The sequence below is a fragment of the Nerophis ophidion genome, linkage group LG14 (assembly GCF_033978795.1).
Source record: "Nerophis ophidion isolate RoL-2023_Sa linkage group LG14, RoL_Noph_v1.0, whole genome shotgun sequence".
Taxonomy (NCBI): Eukaryota; Metazoa; Chordata; class Actinopteri; order Syngnathiformes; family Syngnathidae; genus Nerophis; species Nerophis ophidion.
Window position 1 is genome coordinate 50,990,278 of NC_084624.1, and position 19,528 is coordinate 51,009,805.

At 40.7% G+C, this 19,528-nt stretch overlaps 1 protein-coding gene across 1 annotated transcript in view; it reads right to left on the reverse strand.

Moving 5' to 3' along the window:
• Positions 1 to 18,786, reverse strand: part of sdhc (succinate dehydrogenase complex, subunit C, integral membrane protein) — a 27,825-nt gene extending 9,039 nt beyond the window's left edge. Inside the window, exons 1-3 of the mRNA XM_061920965.1 lie at positions 18,696 to 18,786; positions 12,474 to 12,533; positions 12,291 to 12,392 (exon numbers count right to left, since the gene is read on the reverse strand). Of these exons, the coding sequence (XP_061776949.1) occupies positions 12,291 to 12,392; positions 12,474 to 12,533; positions 18,696 to 18,712 (179 nt within the window). The 5' untranslated portion in view covers positions 18,713 to 18,786. The remainder of the gene's footprint in view (positions 1 to 12,290; positions 12,393 to 12,473; positions 12,534 to 18,695) is intronic.
• Between the last annotated feature and the right edge of the window lie 742 nt (positions 18,787 to 19,528).

Sequence of the window (19,528 nt, forward strand, 5' to 3'; positions counted from 1 at the left end):
TGCTGAGACAGAAGCTACATGCAAAGCTATAACTTCTATAGCTCATTGCAACATGGTTAATGCCTTAAATATAGCTGAAACCGAAGATCCTCCACCATCATTCAGATCTTGCGTGTGGAACTAACTACTTTGGTTTTCGTGTTAAGTATAATCCTGATGGCGAGCGTGTCGTGGACAAAAATACAACGGTAAGTTGCAAGTGTCTCAACGATAAACTACAACAGTGGAAATACAACAAACATGACAACATATTTACTCCGACATCACCCCGATGCAAAAATAGGTGGAACCAAACAAAAACAAGGAGCGACCACACAAAAGCGCCATACTTTACTTGGAGCTTCTAAAGAGCCATTAGCACATGATTCAAAGAGGGCAAAATAAATCGATCAGGCGATTGCTACTTTTGTTGCTGACGACATGCAACCCTTTTCTGTTGTGCAAAATGTCAGGTTTGTTGCGGACACTTGAATCCCATTACACGATTCCTTCACGTGCTTACTTCACAGATACCGTAGTTCCTACTTTGTAAAACCAGACAAAAGCCCAATTTGAGACAGAAGTGTCCATAGCACCAGCTGTTGCTCTGTTGCTAAGAATACCCCACAGAAGATGGGTGATTTATCAGATGCATTTGTATTTTTTTTTTTACAAGGTGCTGTTTTTGTCTTATTTGATGCTAAGTATGCACAGCAGAAAATGGGGCAGGTTTAGCTGCACCAGATATAATCAATTTAAAAACTTTCATTTCCAGTTCAAACAAAAATGTTGGTAATTTTAATAAACTAAAAGTAAGAAAAGGCATGGACATTCCTCTTTTGTATCGAAACAATATCGAACAGTGACACTAAAATATTGAACCGAACCAATTTTGTGTATCGTTGAACCCCTAATATGCACATATATACACACAATAGGTCTTATTATATAAGGATTATTTTTATAAATATTGAAATCACAATTATTTGCTATGTTTCTATTGCCCTTTCTATGTTAAACAAACAATATGTCAACTGGGCCTTCATTTAAAAATGAAATGTATTACACAATAGTTCATCAGACAAAGGGATGACTAAAAATAAATATGCCACTTGCAGAGTATGATCATTAAGTGCAAATAAGTGAAAAAAAAAATACAATATTCCCTTTATATTTTGTGACTTGAATAATCAAGTACAGTGGGGCAAAAAAGTATTTAGTCAGCCACCGATTGTGCAAGTTCTCCCAATTAAAATGATGACAGAGGTCTGTAATTTTCATCATAGGTACACTTCAACTGTGAGAGACAGAATGTGAAAAAAAAATCCAGGAATTCACATTGTAAGAATTTTAAATTTATTTGTAAATTATGGTGGAAAATAAGTATTTGGTCACTTCAATCAAGGAAGATCTCTGGCTCTCACAGACCTGTAACTTCTTCTTTAAGAAGCTCTTTTGTCCTCCACTCGTTACCTGTATTACTGGCACTTGTTTGAACTCGTTATCTGTATGAAAGACACCTGTCCAGAGCCTCAAACCGTCAGACTCCAAACTCCACTATGGTCAATACCAAAGAGCTGCCGAATGACACCAGGAAAATAATTGTAGACCTGCACCAGACTGGGAAGAGTGAATCTACAATAGACAAGCAGCTTGGTGTGAAAAAATCAACTCTGGGAGCAATTATCAGAAAATGGAAGACATACAAGACCACTGATAATCTACTTCTATCTGGGGCTCCACGCAAGATCTCATCCCGTGAGGTCAAAATGATCATGAGAACGGTGAGCTAAAATCCCAGAACCACACGGGGGGACCTGGTGAATGACCTGCAGAGAGCTGGGACCAAAGTAACAAAGGTTACCATCAGTAACACACTACACCGACAGGGAATCAAATCCTGCAGTGCCAGACGTGTCCCCCTGCTTAAGCCAGTGCATGTCCGGCCCGTCTGAAGTTTGCCAGAGAGCACTTGGATGATACAGAATAGGATTGGGAGAATGTCATGTGGTCAGATGAAACCAATATACAACTTTTTGGTATAAACTCAACTCGTCGTGTTTGGAGGAAGAAGAATACTGAGTTGCATCCCAAGAACACCACACCTACTGTGAAGCATGGGGGTGGAAACATCATGCTTTGGGGCTGTTTTCCTGCTAAAGGGACAGGACGATTTATCCGTGTTAAGGAAAGAATGAATGGGGCCATGTATTGTGAGATTTTGAGCCAAAATCTCCTTCCATCAGTGAGAGCTTTGAATGGTTGACCAAATACTTATTTTCCACTATAATTTACAAATAAATTATTTAAAATTCCTATAATGTGAAGTCCTGGATTTTTTTTCACATTCTGTCTCTCACAGTTGAATCGTATCTATGATGAAAATTACAGACCTCCGTCATCATTTTAAGTGGGAGAACTTGCACAACCAGTGGCTGACTAAATACTTTTTTCCCCACTGTGTGTGCAATATTATTCTTAAAAGTTATAACACACACATACTATTTTTATCAGTGTCGTGATCAGAGGGTGCTAACAACTTGTGCTGCGGTGAGCGCCAAAATACACTTTTTGCACCCTGTCTTCTGGTGTTTCCAGTGAACGAAAGAGTGTTAATTGAGATAAATTGAGCAAGGCTGTCAATGCTGCGGAGGCAGAAAACCGCACATAGGAGCAAATCAGAAATAAGTGATGAGAGTGCGCAAGCGTGATCATATGACACGTATCCTCAAATGACTCCACTGGCTACCTATTGCATCCCGGACCGAATTCAAGATTAACCTGCTAACACATCAATGCAACTACAACAATGCCCCCTTTTACCTCAAGGACCGAGTTTCCCCCCAGCCTCCTACCCGCAACCTCCGCTCCTCAAACACCAACCTCCTCAAACACATCAGGACAAACCTACAAACAATGGGCCGCCGGGCTTTCTGCTCGACTGCACCCGAACTCTGGAAAGTTCTCCCCGACCATCTTAGAGCACCACAGTCAGTCAACCGTTTTAAAAAGGGACTAAAAACCCACCTTTTCAGCACACTTATTATCTAATTTCTCTGCCTTCTTGTTTTATCCAGTGCTCTCATGTTTTATTTGTATTTTATCTATGTTTCTATGTTTTATCTAGTGTTCATCTAGTGTTTGACATGTTTTCATTTCTATTTTAATGTTCTATTATGTATTCTAAGTTTCTATTTGTATTTTTTAAACTTTTTTAAATATTTTGTAGCACTTTGAGATTTGAACAAATGTAAAGCGCACTACTAATGTAATTTATTATTGTTATTATTATAATAAGTGGTACTACATCAGGAAGAAGGCAAAGAAGTATATAGATGTGGCCAAAACAGGCAAGGGGACCGGAGATAATGTATGGCTTAACCTTTAAAAAGATGTTTGCCGCAATGATACAGTGGGGCAAAAAAGGATTTAGTCAGACACCGATTGTGCAAGTTCTCCCACTTAAAATGATGACAGAGGTCTGTAATTTTCATCATAGGTACACTTCAACTGTGAGAGACAAAATGTGAAAAAAAAAATCCAGGAATTCACATTGTAGGAATTTTAAAGAATTTATTTGTAAATTATGGTGGAAAATAAGTATTTGGTCAACCATTCAAATCTCTCACTGATGGAAAGAGGTTTTGGCTCAAAATCTCACGATACATGGCCCCATTCATTCTTTCCTTAGCACTGATCAATCGTCCTGTCCCCTTAGCAGAAAAAAAAAGCCACAAAGCATGATGTTTCCACCCCCATGCTTCACAGTAGGTATTGTGTTCTTGGGATGCAACTCAATATTCTTCTTCCTCCAAACACAACGAGTGGAGTTTATACCAAAATGGATACATGGATGATACAGAAGAGGATTGGGAGAATGTCATGTGGTCAGATGAAACCAAAATAGAACTTTTTGGTATAAACTCAACTCGTCGTGTTTGGAGGAAGAAAAATACTGAGTTGCATCCCAAGAACACCATACCTACTGTGAAGCATGGGGGTGGAAACATCATGCTTTGAGAATGTTTTTCTGCTAAGGGGACAGGACGATTGAACCGTGTTAAGGAAAGAATGAATGGGGCCATGTATTGTGACATTTTGAGCCAAAACCTCCTTCCATCAGTGAGAGCTTTGAATGGTTGACCAAATACTTATTTTCCACCATAATTTACAAATAAATTCTTTAAAATTCCTACAATGTGAATTCCTGGATTTTTTTTCCACATTCTGTCTCTCACAGTTGAAGTGTACCTATGATGAAAATTACAGACCTCTGTCATCATTTTAAGTGGGAGAACTTGCACAATCGGTGGCTGATTAAATACTTTTTTACCCCACTGCATCTAAAACTTTAGAACAGGGGTATCAAACTCAAATACAGAGTGGGCCCAAATTTAAAACCAAATAAAGCCGCGGGCCAAGGTTGAACAAATTAACATTCTGTGTTGGCCCTGCGATGAGGTGGCAACTTGTCCAGAGTGTACACCGCCTTCCGCCCAATTGTAGCTGGGATAGGCGCCATCGCCCCCCGCGACTCCAAAAGGGAATAAGCGGTAGAAATGGAATGATGGGATAGGGACCCAAACAAGTTTTGCATTGAATATTGAACAAGCAAGGCTTATATAACTTTATAGAGACATGCAAAATAGAGTTTCAGATAATAATAATAATAATTATTCAAAAATATTAATGCATATCAAATAAAATAAAAATAAAAATTGAAAGCCTCTTTTCTATTTGCAGCCTTCTGAGGTAAATATCAAAATAAACTTTTTCCAAAGGTTAATATTAAATTTGCAAATAAAATAATAATAAATGAATTAAACATTCAAGCCTTGAAGTAGCAAGAGAAAGTGCATGAATAAAACGTTAATTATTGCTCAGGCTCCTACACTGATTTGCTTTAACACTGACTATGGAAAGAAGCAACGCTTATACAACTTAATAGAGCAAAGTCAACTTTCAAAAAACAAACGAAAAATCATTAATGGCATATTATATGAAATTTAAATAAAAAATTGAATGCCTCTTTTCTATTTTCAGCCTTCTGAGGTAAATATCAACATCAACTTTTTCCACAAGCTAATAAATTTGAAAATAAAACAACAATGAATAAATCAACCATTCAGGCCTTTTTACTGCTCACTTTGCGACACAGGGAACTAATCTGATGTGCCCAAGCCAGATACCTGGCATCTTTCCTTGAATGCTATTTCATTCATGTCGGGGGTTGGTTGTAGCGGGGGGTGTATATTGTAGCATCCCGGAAGAGTTAGTGCTGCAAGGGGTTCTGGGTATTTGTTTTGTTGTGTTTATGTTGCGGATGTTCTCCCGAAATGTGTTTGTCATTCCTGTTTGGTGGGGATTCACAGTGTGGCGCATATTTGTAACAGTGTTAAAGTTGTTTATACGGCCACCCACAGTGTGACCTGTATGGCTGTTGATCAAGTATGCATTGCATTCACTTGTGTGTGTGTGTGTGTGTGTGTGTGTGTGTGTGTGTGTGTGTGTGTGTGTGTTTGTGAATGTAAAGCCGCATATATTATGTGACTGGGTCGGCACGCTGTTTGTATGGAGGAAAAGTTGTTAAGGTGGGTCAAATGTGCTCCTCAACCCTGACACTCAGCAGTGGCTCCCCTCAGGGCTGCATGTTTACCACGCTCTTGAACAAAAGTATACATAAAGCAACATACATTATCAATTTTGGTGATTAGACCAGTTACAATCAAATCAAATTAGCTTCATGGCATGGCCTCTTAACTTCATGTGAGTGATTATGAATCACGACACCTGTTGTCTTCGCTTGAGCCCATTTAAATAGGGCTCATGTGAAGCAGTCATTTGACTGTTACAAACACGACAATGGGGAAAGTTAAAGGAACTCTGCACAGATCTGAAAAAACGAATCACTGACTTGAACAGATCAGGAAAATCATTTGGAGCCATTTCAAAGCAGTTTAAGGTTCCAAGAGCAACTGTGCAGACAAGTGTTCGTAAGTATAAAGTGCATGGCACAGTTTTGTCACTGCCCCATTTAGGAAGAAAACGCAAGCTATCACCTGCTGCTGAAAGAAAGTTGGCAGGATAATCAAGAGTCAACCAAGAACCACCAAAAAGCAGGTCTGCGATGAATTGGAAGCTGCTGGAACAAGTGTCAGTGTCCACAGTCAAGCATGTTTTGCATCACCAGAAGGCAGCCCTTGCTCCAGAAGCGACACCTTAACGCTTGTCTAAAGTTTGTTGCAGATCACATGGACAAAGATAAGACCTTCTGGAGGAAAGCTCTGTGGTCAGATAAACAAAAATGTAGCAGTTTGGCCACAATACCCAGCAATATGTCTGGAAGAGAAAAGGTGAGGCTTTTAATCCCAGGAACACCATCCCTACCGTCAAGCACAGTGGTGGTAGTATTATGCTCTGGGCCTTTTTTACTGCTAAAAGAACTGATGAGGTGGCGACTGACGACTCAGTGGCCTAGTGGAAACATCATGCTTGGGGGCTGTTTTTCTGCTAAGGGGACAGGACGATTGATACGTGTTAAGGAAAGAATGAATGGGGCCATGTATCGTGAGATTTTGAGCCAAAACCTCCTTCCATCAGTGAGAGCTTTGAATGGTTGACCAAATATTTATTTTCCACCATAATTTACAAATAAATTATTTAAAATTGCTACAATGTGAATTCCTGGATTTTTTTCTTCATTCTGTCACTCACAGTTGAAGTGTACCTAAGATGAAAATTACAGACCTCTGTCATCATTTTAAGTGGGAGAACTTGCACAATCGGTGGCTGACTAAATACTTTTTTGCCCCACTGTATATATATATTATATATAAAAACAGCCCGGCCGCCGGCCAAATTATTTTAACCCAATGCGGCCCCCGGATCAAAAAGTTTGGGGACCCATGCTCAAAACAGTCATGGCATTATGTTCTTTACAAGTGTATGTAAACTTTTGACCGCAACTGTATGTATGACTGTGTTGCCAATCATCCTTTGAACACTATCAAGTTCGCTGACGATACCACAGTGGTGGGCCTGATCAAAGGGGGTGATGAAACAGCCAACAGAAAATAAATAAACCAAAAAAACCCGCGGTTGAACTAGGACCGGGCGATTATATGATTGTGATTGCTGATCGCGATTAATTGAAGTTCGATCACGGTGATCAGCTGGTAGCATATGTCTTCGATCAAACATGGCGGATATGTACTGTTACCGCAGTAGTTAAAAGGTAGGGAAGCAACAATGCGGGTATAATTCTGCACAGAACAATTCACCTTTCTTGACTGTGATCCTGTGCATGTCTGTAAATGTGTGTGTGTTTGTGTATGTGTCGGTGTGTGTGCGCGCGACTTCCCGCATCGAAAGTAAGGCACTTCACGACGGAATGAATGTTCAATCAGTGTTGTGCCTCTTCCCCTGACACAGCTGGAAGTGCAGCCCAGACGAAAAAAATCAAGAAATATGACTAACACTAGCACAGAAGTTGAAACACAAACATTTAAAAGGAGCAGCGGCTTTAGTGAGTCTTTACTGCAGCTGAGATAGGCGCCAGCGCCCCCATGCGACCCCAAAAGGGAATAAGCGGTAGGAAATGGATGGATGGATACTGCAGCTGACTAGTAGTTCTGCCCCGAATGCAGACTTGCAGGAACTCAGAACTGATTGGTCCTTACTGGGACAATCAACACACCCACTAATTTAATCGGAAAAGGCATTTTTATATGTAAATATTTTTTTATCAGACTTTTTGTCAATGTGTCTGCAAAGATTCCACTTCTCTGATATTACAAAAAAACAAAAACTCTTCAGACGGACATTTTGTGTTCTCTTTGTTTGTTTATGGATAAAAATAAAATCATTAAACTTGTTTTATGTGTTAGTATATATTAATTTACAGTGCCTCAAATTCAAACTGCACTTTAATTTATTTTTAGTCAATATAAGATACAGATTTTGGGTTTTAAAAACTCCACAATCTTGGTCACCGCTTGTTGTGTACCAAAGCACTCGTGAGAAGCACTGATGTATACAAGTAATAAAAGAATACAATATATAATTTACCATATAAAAGTGTTGTTTAGTAAATGTTAACTTGAAACAAGTCTTATAGCATTCAATACACCAGGTTCCTTTGTTTACTATAGAATGTTTGTGATGACAAGCAAAAAAAACAAAATAACTTTGAGAGGCAAAGATGTTGTTCTCTTTATTGCTACAAAACGTACAGAAAAAGAAAAATCGTGACCCTAAAATAAAGAATGGACCGTAGCGTGGGTTACCTGTACATTTGCATGTCAAGTGAGCACAATTACTGTATTTTCCGGACCATGGGCCACACCGGATTATAAGGCGCACTGCCGATGAGCGGGTCTCGTCTGGTCTATTTTCATACAAATGGCGCACCAGATTATATGGCGCATTAAAGGATTCATATTATTAATTTTTTTTCTAAATGGAAAACACTTCCTTGTGGTCTACAAACCCCGTTTCCATATGAGTTGGGAAATTGTGTTAGATGTAAATATAAATGGGATACAATGTTTTGCAAATCCTTTTCAACCCATATTCACTTGAATGCACTACAAAGACAAGATATTTGATGTTCAAACTCATAAACTTTATTTTTTTTTGCAAATAATGATTAACTTAGAATTTTATGGCTGCAACACGTGCCAAAGTAGTTGGGAAAGGGCATATTATAGTGAATTATATTTATATAGCGCTTTTCTCAAGTGACTCAAAGTGCTTTACATAGTGAAACCCAATATCTAAGTTACATTTAAACCAGTGTGGGTGGCACTGGGAGCAGGTGGGTAAAGTGTCTTGCCCAAGGACACAACGGCAGTGACTAGGATGGCAGTAGCGGGATTCGAACCTGCAACCCTCAAGTTGCTGGCACGGCCACTCTACCAACCGAGCTATGCCGCCCCATATTAACCACTTTGTTACATCACCTTTTCTTTTAACAACACTCAATAAACGTTTGGGAACTGAGGAAACTAATTGTTGAAGCTTTCAAAGTGGATTCTTTACCATTCTTTACCATACAGCTTAAGTTGTTCAACAGTCCGGGGTCTTGTTGTCGTATTTTACGCTTCATAATGCGCCACACATTTTCGATGGGAGACAGGTCTGGACTGCAGGCGGGCCAGGAAAGTACCCGCACTCTTTTACTACAAAACCACGCTGTTGTAACACGTGGTTTGGCATTGTCTTGCTGAAATAAGCAAGACAATTGATAAAGTTGCTTGGATGACAACATATGTTGCTCCAAAACCTGTATGGACCATTCAACATTAATGGTGCCTTCACAGATGTGTAAATTACCCATGCCTTGGGCACTAATACACCCCCATACCATCACAGATGCTGGATTTTGAACTTTGCGCCTATAACAATCCGGATGGTTATTTTCCTCTTTGTTCCGGAGGACACTACGTCCACAGTTTCCAAATATAATTTGAAATGTGGACTCGTCAGACCACAGAACACCTTTCCACTTTGCATCAGTCCATCTTAGATGATCTCGGGCCCAGCGAAGCCAGCGGTGTTCCTTGGTGTTGTTTATAAATGGGTTTGGCTTTGCATAGCAGTGTTTTAACTTGCACTTACAGATGTAGCAACCAACTGTAGTTACTGACAGTGGTTTTATGAAGTGTTCCTGAGCCCATCCTTTACACACTGATGTCTGTTTTTGATGCAGTACCGCCTGAGGGATCAACGGTCCATATTATCGTCGCTTACGTGCAGTGATTTCTACAGATTCTTTGAATCTTTTGATGATTTTTCGGACCATAGATGGTAAAATCCCTAAATTCCTTGCAATAGCTCGTTGAGAAATGTTGTTCTCAAACTGTTGGACAATTTGCTTACAAATTAGTGACCCTCGCCCATCCTTGTTTGTGAATTACTTAGCATTTCATGGAAGCTGCTTTTATACCCAATCATGGCACCCACCTGTTCCCAATTAACCTGCACACCTGTGGGATGTTCCAAATAAGTGTTGAATGAGAATTTCTCAACTTTATCAGTATTTATTGCCACCTTTCCCAACTTCTTTGTCACGTGTTGTTGACATCAAATTCTAAAGTTAATGATTATTTGGAAGAAAAAAAAATGTTTATCAGTTTGAACATCAAATATGTTGTCTTTGTAGCATATTCAATTGAATATGGGTTGAAAATGATTTGCAAATCATTGTTTTCCGTTTATATTTACATCTAACACAATTTCCCAACTCATATGAAAGCGGGGTTTGTACAGAACATGTAATGGTGGTTAGTTTGTCAAAACGTTGCATAAATGATGTTTTATAGATCACCTTCAAGCCGCATTGTGAAAGTCGCTTCAGGATGCGCCGTTTTGTAGGCGGTGTTATTTACGTGGCTCACCTTCGGCAGTGTCTCTTTTCTATTGTCGTCTTTGTTGTAGTGGTGTAGCATCCAAGGACAGGAGTGGAAGAAGTATCAAAAGACAGAGCTAACTATTTTAATGAGATGCAGACTTTACTTAAATCAACAGCGGGGCAGCATCTTCTCATCCGTGGCTCACCGAAAATGTGTCCTATAAAAAACTATCCGACCTGAACTCTGTCATAACTGAAGTTCCTTGGGTGAATAATGTAAACTCACTACACCGGTATGTTTTAGCGCATTCATGGCAAGTTTACTGACAGATATAAGTAAGAATTTTACACTACTTCATATTAGAAATGGCAACAGCGAAGGATGAATGTCCCATGACAAGAAGATGGAGAAAAAGAAGCTTATCGACTACGGTGTTTTTCACAGACTACAAAGGCGGAAGCGCACACATTTTCAGAACTTATGCAGATCCCAAATACAGATCAGCAAGTACCAGAATGTAGAAAAAGTTCCTTTTGCTTAATATTGCGAAACAAAACGCCAGATAATGTCTTACCTTATACACACGCCATAATAATACTCGTATGTTGAAGCATAGTGCAATCCATCAAGCGGTGTAGCGTCATAGCTGACCAAAGTCATACTAAAACATTTTGATAGATTTTTGAGCGCTGTGTGTAATATTCTATATTTTCAGTAGAACATATACAATTTTGGTGTTGTTTACTTGAGCCATATTGCAGTCTACACATATATCTTATGAGTGACTGCAATCATATTGCAGTCTACATGTATCTCTTATGTGTGACTGCCATCTATTGGTCACACTTATCATTTCACCATGTATCAAATAAAATAGCATCGAGGTCGGTAAGCACAACCAGAATTATTCCATACATTAGGCGCACCGGGTTAAAAAGCGCACTGTCGAGTTTTGAGAAAATGAAAGGATTTTAAATGCCTTATAGTCTGAAAAATACACTCTATATATATATATGGACAAAATGACAGTTGTCAGCTGTTAGCATACTGTATATTACCCTGATCAAATATGGTGGAAATGTTTGTCACAAGATACTACAGTGGTAAACAGTAGGGATGCGATACTCCGTATAATCCTGCACGGGACAATCTGCTTTAATGACCAAAAAAATTGGGATTTTAATCAACAATGAATGATATGAAAAAAAATAACAGTGATCCTTTTTTTTGCCATAACGCACAGCCTTAGACTGAACACCACAAAGACAAAGAAAATGGTCATTGTTTTTAAGAGACAGAGAGAGTGAACATGCTCCACTTGTAGTAAATGGTGCATGTCTGGCGACTTGGGGCTCCTTTAAGTTTCTGGGACCATAGATCTCGGAGGACCTCACATGGACTGTCAACATTTCAGCACTGGTCAAAAAGGCACAGCAGAGACTCCATTTCCTTTGTGTGTTGGGGTGGAAACAACTTTAGGAGAAACTGCAGGTATCTTTTTATCGGGCCACCATGAAACCAGTGGTAATGTACTTCATAACTGTGTGCTCTGCTGAAAACAGGAAGGCCCTGCTGAGAGTGACCAGGACAGCGGAGAATATTGTCGGCCGCAAAGAGAATCCTGGCATACCGTTCTCACCCTGGTCAGCACTTGTTTAACCTGCTGCCATCAGGGACGAGATATCGGTCAAATAAAGGACAGACAGAATTAAAAATAGTATTTGCCTAAGGGCCATTATGATATTGAATCGTCCCAGTAGCCAAAACTGTTTTTCCACTGTTGCACTGCTTTTCATACTGGTATTTATATATTTATTTTTAAAATGTTATTTATTGCTTGTCTTGTATTCAAACTGCACCTAACAGAGTAGCCAACTCTAATTTCATCATGCCCTCATGTTGATGACTGTAAAGCATTCTTTCTATTTTACTCGATTCTATTCTACAAAAGACACATACTTGTAGATGCTGATGTGAGGGGACATGGGTCTGTTGAGCCTGGTGTTTTTGTCCCAAAACTTATTCATCTCCTCTTTGGCTGTGGTTCCCATTGGAGCCGCACTGAAATGAGAAAAATACAACTTATTGGGTGCCTGTCAACTTAAAAAGTAAACCAAAAAGACACATTTTTACTGGACGTACTGTCTGGAGAGGACACTGCCCTGCGGCCTGCAGACACACATTCCCTGACGCGCCAACGTCCTGCAGACAAGAGAGAAGTGTTACAACAAGGGGCCGACCGATTATAGGCCGGGCCAATTATCAGCGCCAATATTTGTTTTTTTGAGGTAGATTGAAATCAGTTTTTTTTTATTTACTTTATTTTATTTCTATTAATTAATAGTATTATTTACCTAAAATAAATTGATTATATTCAGAAAGTTATTTTCTAGACACTCAAAGCTCTCAAAGTAAAAACCCATCATTTACTTACTACACATTCACATCTATATTTGTTGCCGGACCTGTGCTGGGGTAGACTAACGGAATCATGGCTGCCAATTTGCGCCTCCTGCACCTCCAACCGCCGCCAAACATCCATTCACATTCATACACCAGAAGTGCTGGGCGATATGATCATAAAAATTGTGAAAAATGTCTATCGTGCGATTTGTATTTTGATCGTTTCAAGCAATAGGCTGTATTTTGCCAGGGGCATTACACTTCAGGCGTTTCTCACTCTTTGTTGTCTCTCCTTATCACATTGACATAAAACAAGTGCACCTTGTTACATAGGTCACAAACTGTCGCGCAAGCAACGTCATACGCACCCGCAGAGCAGAGAAGTAGCAGTATTGGGTAACGTTAGCTGTGATGCTATCGGAGCGGTGCGAGTGGTAATACAAAAGAAATAGGATGCAAATCTGGTAACAAATGAAGGAATAATAATTAATTCCCAATAAAAACAGCAAGGAGTGCATCGTCTGGCAGTGGTTTGGCTTCAAGCAGGAAGATGGTGAACAGACAACAGTCATATGTCAAGTATGCGGCAAAAGCGTTGTTACAAAAAGTAGCAGCACTACAAATGTGTAGCATCATTTGCTAGAGAATGAAGAGTGCTTGTAACTAGGGCTGGGCGATATGGCCTTTTTTAATATCTCAATATTTTAATGCCATGTCACAATACACAACATATATTTTGATATTTTGCCTTAGCCTTGAATGAACACATAATGCATACAATCACAGAAGGATGATGATTCTATGTGTCTACATTAAAACCTTCTTCATACTGCATTATTATATGCTCATTTTAAACTTTCATGCAGAGAGGGAAATCACAACTAAGTCAATTGACCACAAATGTATTTATTAAACAATTATTAAGCAGTGGCACAAACATTCATGTCATTTTAAAACAGAAAGTGCAGGATTGTCAGAGACATTTTAAAACAAGCTATGAGTGCACTTTTGTGAATGATGTCACTAAAATAACATAAAAAAAACCACTAAATTAAAGCGCACTTTTTGCACAGAATCCCACTACAATAGTTTAAAACAAATAAAGTGCACTTTTGTGCATGATGTCACACAAAATATTTCAATAACTGTCAAACAAAAATGAGCTGCATAATAGAAAACCAAATAATGTTTGTCCTTGGCTACGTGGTAGGTTACTGCGAACATTATCCCCTTCTGTTGTTGACAATTTTTTTCATACAGTGTTGATGTGGAAATGGTTGCCTCTGCATTTTGTTGGTGTGGCACCAAACGGGAATGTTGACATGCGGAGTTTCAAGCACTCTTCATTCTCTTCATTCTCGTTTCAAATGATGCTACATATTAGCAGTAATGCTACTTTTTGTAGCAACGCTTTTGCCCCACACTTGACAAATTACGGTTGTCTGTTTGACAAATTCCCGCATGAAGCCAAACCACCGCCAGATGATGGATCCCCTGGTGTTTTTTTGGGGAATTAATTCTTCCTTCATTTGTTACCAGATTCGCACCTTCTTTCTCTTGTATTAACACTCGCACCACAGCTAACGTTACCCAAGTCGCTACCTCTCTGCTACGGGAGGGCGTATACGTATGTGACGTATGTAAGAAGGTGCGCTTGTTTTATGTCTCTGTGAGAAGGAGAGACCAAAAAGAGTGGGAAGAACCTGTAGTGTAATACCCGCAGCTAAAAGCAACTGCGTAAGAACGTATACTCGAGCATCACGATATAGTCATTTTCTATATCGCACAGAGACAAACCTGCGCTATATCGAGTATAACGATATATCGCCCAGCCCTACTTGAAACTCCGCATGTCAACATTTCCGGCTGGTGCCACGCCAAAAAAAAGCACTGACCCAATTGAGCTTGGCGTCTTCCATTTCCAGATCAACACCGTATGAAAAAAATAGTCAACAACAGAAGGAGATAACGTCCGCAGGAACCTACCACATAGCGATGGACATAGACAATTTGACTTTCTATTATGCAGCTAATTTTTATTTGACAATTATTGAAATATCTTCCATATCTTGTCTGACATCATGCAATAAAGCGCACTTTATTTGTTTTTAACTACTGTAGTGGCGTTCTGTACAAAAAGTGCACTTTAATTTAGTGTTGTTTTAATATGTCATCTTAGTGACATCATGCACAAAATTGCACTGATAGCTTGTTTTAAATTGACAATCTTGCACTTTCTGTTTTGGAAATGACATAATTGTTTGTGCCACTGCTTAATACATACAGTTTTGGTACATTGACTTAATTGTGATTTTAACATGAGCCTATATGAATGCAGTATGAAGAAGAATGTTTTAATGTAGACACATAGAATCATCATGCTGCTGTGATTATATGCATCGAGTGTTCATTCTTGGAGAAGGCATTCGACCGTGTCCCCCGGGAAGTCCTGTGGGGAGTGCTCAGAGAGTATGGGGTATCGGACTGTCTGATTGTGGCGGTCCGCTCCCTGTACGATCAGTGTCAGACCTTGGTCCGCATTGCCGGCAGTAAGTCGGACACGTTTCCAGTGAGGGTTGGACTCCGCCAAGGCTGCCCTTTGTCACTGATTCTGTTCTTAACTTTTATGGACAGAATTTCTAGCCCCAGTCAAGGCGTTGAGGGGTTCCGATTTGGTGGCCGCGGGATTGGGTCTTTGCTTTTTGCAGATGATGTGGTTCTGATGTCTTCATCTGGCCGGGATCTTCAGCTCTCACTGGATCGGTTCGCAGCCGAGTGTGAAGCAACAGGAATGAGAATCAGCACCTCAAAGTCCGAATCCATGGTTCTCGCCCGGAAAAGGGTGGAGTGCCAACTCCAAGTTGAGGAGTTTAATAGAATAGAATAGAATAGAATAGAAAGTACTTTACTGATCCCTGTACCTCGGAGTCTTGTTTACGAGTGAGGGAAGAGTGGATCGTGAGATCGACAGGCGGATCGGTGTGGCGTCTTCAGTAATGCGGACGCTGTATTGATCCGTTGTGGTGAAGAAGGAGCTGAGCCGGAAGGCAAAGCTCTCAATTTACCGGTCGATCTACGTTCCCATCCTCACCTATGGTCATGAGCTTTGGGTCATGACCGAAAGGATAAGATCACGGGTACAAGCGGCCGAAATGAGTTTCCTCCGCCGTGTGGCGGGGCTCTCCCTTAGAGATAGGGTGAGAAACTCTGCCATCCAGGAGGAACTCAAAGTAAAGCCGCTGCTCCTCCACATCGAGAGGAGCCAGATGAGGTGGTTCGGGCATCTGGTCAGGATGCCACCCGAACGCCTCCCTAGGGAGGTGTTTAGGGCACGTCCCACCGGTAGGAGGCCACGGGGATGACCCAGGACACGCTGGGAAGACTATGTCTCCCGGCTGGCCTGGGAACGCCTCGGGATCCACCGGGAAGAGCTGGACGAAGTGGCTGGGGCATTCTGTATCGATCCGTCGTGGTGAAGAAGGAGCTGAGCCGGAAAGCAAAGCTCTTAATTTACCGGTCGATCTACGTTTCCATCCTCACCTATGGTCATAAGTTAAAGTTAAAATACCAATGATTGTCACACACACACTAGGTGTGGCAAAATTATTCTCTGCATTTGAGTCATCATCCTTGATCACCTCCTGGGAGGTGAGGGGAGCAGTGGGCAGCAGCGGTGGTCACGCCCAGGAATCATTATTGGTGATTTAACCCCCAATTCCAACCCTTGAAGCTGAGTGTCAAGCAGGGAGGTAATGGGTCCCATTTTTGTAGTCTTTGGTATGAATCGGCCAGGGTTTGAACTCACAACCTACTGATGTCAGGGCGGACACTCAAACCACAAGGCCACTGAGTTGTTCATGAGCTTTGGGTTATGATCGAAAGGACAAAATCACGGGTACATGCGGCCAAAATCAGTTTCCTCCGCCGGGTGGCGGGGCTCTCCCTTAGAGATAGGGTGAGAAGCTCTGTCATCCGGGAGGAACTCAAAGTAAAGCCGATGCTCCTCCACATGGAGAGGAGCCAGATGAGGTGGTTCAGGATGCCACCCGAATGCCTCCCTATGGAGGTGTTTAGGGCACATCCAACTGGTAGAAGGCTGTCACGCCAAATTTCTTCCCCCCTACAAAAACCTTCCCCCCGGAAGACATTTGGCGTGACAGCCCCTCTAATACCTGAAGGACCCCAATGAGGGTGGAAGGACCTTAAAGCAACCCACACAGCTGCCTGTTTTAAAAGCATTATAACTGGCTGATTGTCATTGGTGAAAAATAACGGTGAGGAAAAAATATCAGCATTTCAGCATGCTAACCTTTCAAGCTAATTTTGCAGCTGTAACCATTAACAGTCATATAACTTGGTATTATCACACCCTCATTGGGGTCCTTCAGGCATTAGAGGGGCTGTCACGCCAAATGTCTTCCGGGGGGAAGGAAGACCCAGGACACGTTGGGAAGACTATGTCTCCCGGCTGGCCTGGGAATGCCTCGGAAACGCCAGCATATAACCCCAATTCTTCAGAGTTTGCACTGGTTCCCTGTTCATTTTAGAATTGATTTTAAAACATTGCTGTTTGTTTTTAAATCTTTACATGGACTGGCACCTCAATATATCTCGGACCTCATTCAAATTTACATTCCTGCGCGCGCTCTGAGGTCCGAGAGCCAGTTCCAGCTCGTGGTGCCCAAGACCAGACTTAAAACCAGGGGAGACAGGGTGGTATAGCTCGGTTGGTAGAGCGGCCGTGCCAGCAACTTGAGAGTTGCAGGTTCGATCCCCGCTTCCGCCATCCTAGTCACTGCCGTTGTGTCCTTGGGCAAGACACTTTACCCACCTGCTCCCAGTGCCACCCACACTGGTTTAAACGTAAAAATTAGATATTGGGTTTCACCATGTAAAGCGTTTTGAGTCATTAGAGAAAAAGCGCTATATAAACATGATTCACTTCACTTCACAGGGCCTTCTCTGTGGTCGGCCCTAAAGGTCTGGAACACTCTGCCCCTCCATGTTCAAACTGATTCCACAGTGGAGCGTTTTAAGTCTCGTCTTAAGACCCACTTTTATTCTTTGGCTTTTAACACTACGTGAGTTGTGTGGTCCTCTGTGTTTTTTATATACTTTGATTTCTATTTTACTGTTTTAATTGATTTTACCCTTCAAAATAGTTATAAATCATATTTGTTTTTTTTAATATTGGTTTTATATTTATTTATTTTTTGTTTTTATTCAGTCATTGGTGGAGCATAATATTGTTTTTTTTAATATTGTTTTTAACATGGCTGTGCAGCACTTTGGTAACTTTATTGTTGTTTAAATGTGCTATATAAATGAAGTGGACTGGATTGATTGGATTGGGATCCCCCGGGAGGAGCTGGACAAAGTGGCTGGGGAGAGGGAAGTCTGAGCTTCCCTGCTTAGGCTGCTGCCCCCGCGACCCCCACCTCGGATAAGCGGGAAGAAGATGGATAGATGGAGTGCTCATTCAAGGCTAAGGCAAAATATAGAGATATATTTTGTGTATCATGACATGGCCTAAAAATATTGCAATATTAACAAAAGGCTATATCGCGCAGCCGTATTTTTGCAATATTACTTTCTAACGTTTGGCAACAGTTTTGACAGGTGAGGTTCACTCAAGGACAAACCACACCGAAATATGTATTATAAAATGACGCCAGATGGAAACACGTCAAACTCAAATGGTCACAGTAAAATTGAACATAATCGAGCAATACAGTAAATTATTTCTTAATATCAAAAATAATCATTTTGTTAGGAGTCGAAGAAAGGCTAGCGTTAGCATGCTAGCTCCATGACGCTGTAACTTTACCCTGAATTAAGACAGCAAAAACACTACAATGTCCCTGACTTGTTTCTGACAAAATCAGGGAACATATACGCCCGACTCTCAAGTTTAATATGCACCATAAACCTTTGTAAATGTCACAGCACAAACATACTGACCTTAGTAGCAGCGCCATGTTTGAAGGGATCGGGACCGGAAGTACTCACCGGATGTTGTTATGCCGACCGGATATAATGACGTAATCTTTACCCTTTCTCGTAGTTTTTATAATTAATTCAGCGTTAAAAATATATAATTAACAATAATACCACAATACTGTCTTGTTTAAAATGCATAATTCAGCATTATGAAACAATAATAGTATATGATTATCCATCCATCCATCCTTTTCCTACCGCTTATTCCCTTTCGGGGTCACGGGGGGCGCTGGCGCCTATCTCAGCTACAATCGGGCGGAAGGCGGGGTACACCCTGGACAAGTCACCACCTCATCGCAGGGCCAACACAGATAGACAGACAACATTCACACTCACATTCACACACTAGGGCCAATTTAGTGTTGCCAATCATGCCAATTATGTCATTACTATATTGCAGCCAACCATTTTTCCAACCGCTTGTCCCTTTCGGGGTCGCAGGGGGTACTGCATTTAGGAAATAAGACATTTTCACCTGGAGAAAACTATTTTTTAAGGACTAAAGTGTTATGTAATGTTAGTTGATATGGATATTATATGGGGATATATTATGTATATCATTTGTTCCTCACTTGCAGAGGTGGGTAGAGTAGCCAGAAATTGTACTCAAGTAGGAGTACTGTTACTTTAGAGATTTATTACTCAAGTAAAAGTAAGGAGTAGTCACCCAAATATTTACTTGAGTAAAAGTAAAAAGTATGTTGTGAAAAAACTACTCAAGTACTGAGTAACCTGTTCGTTTAATGATTACGGCAACAAATAATGCACAAAAACATAAATACAGCAATGAAAAA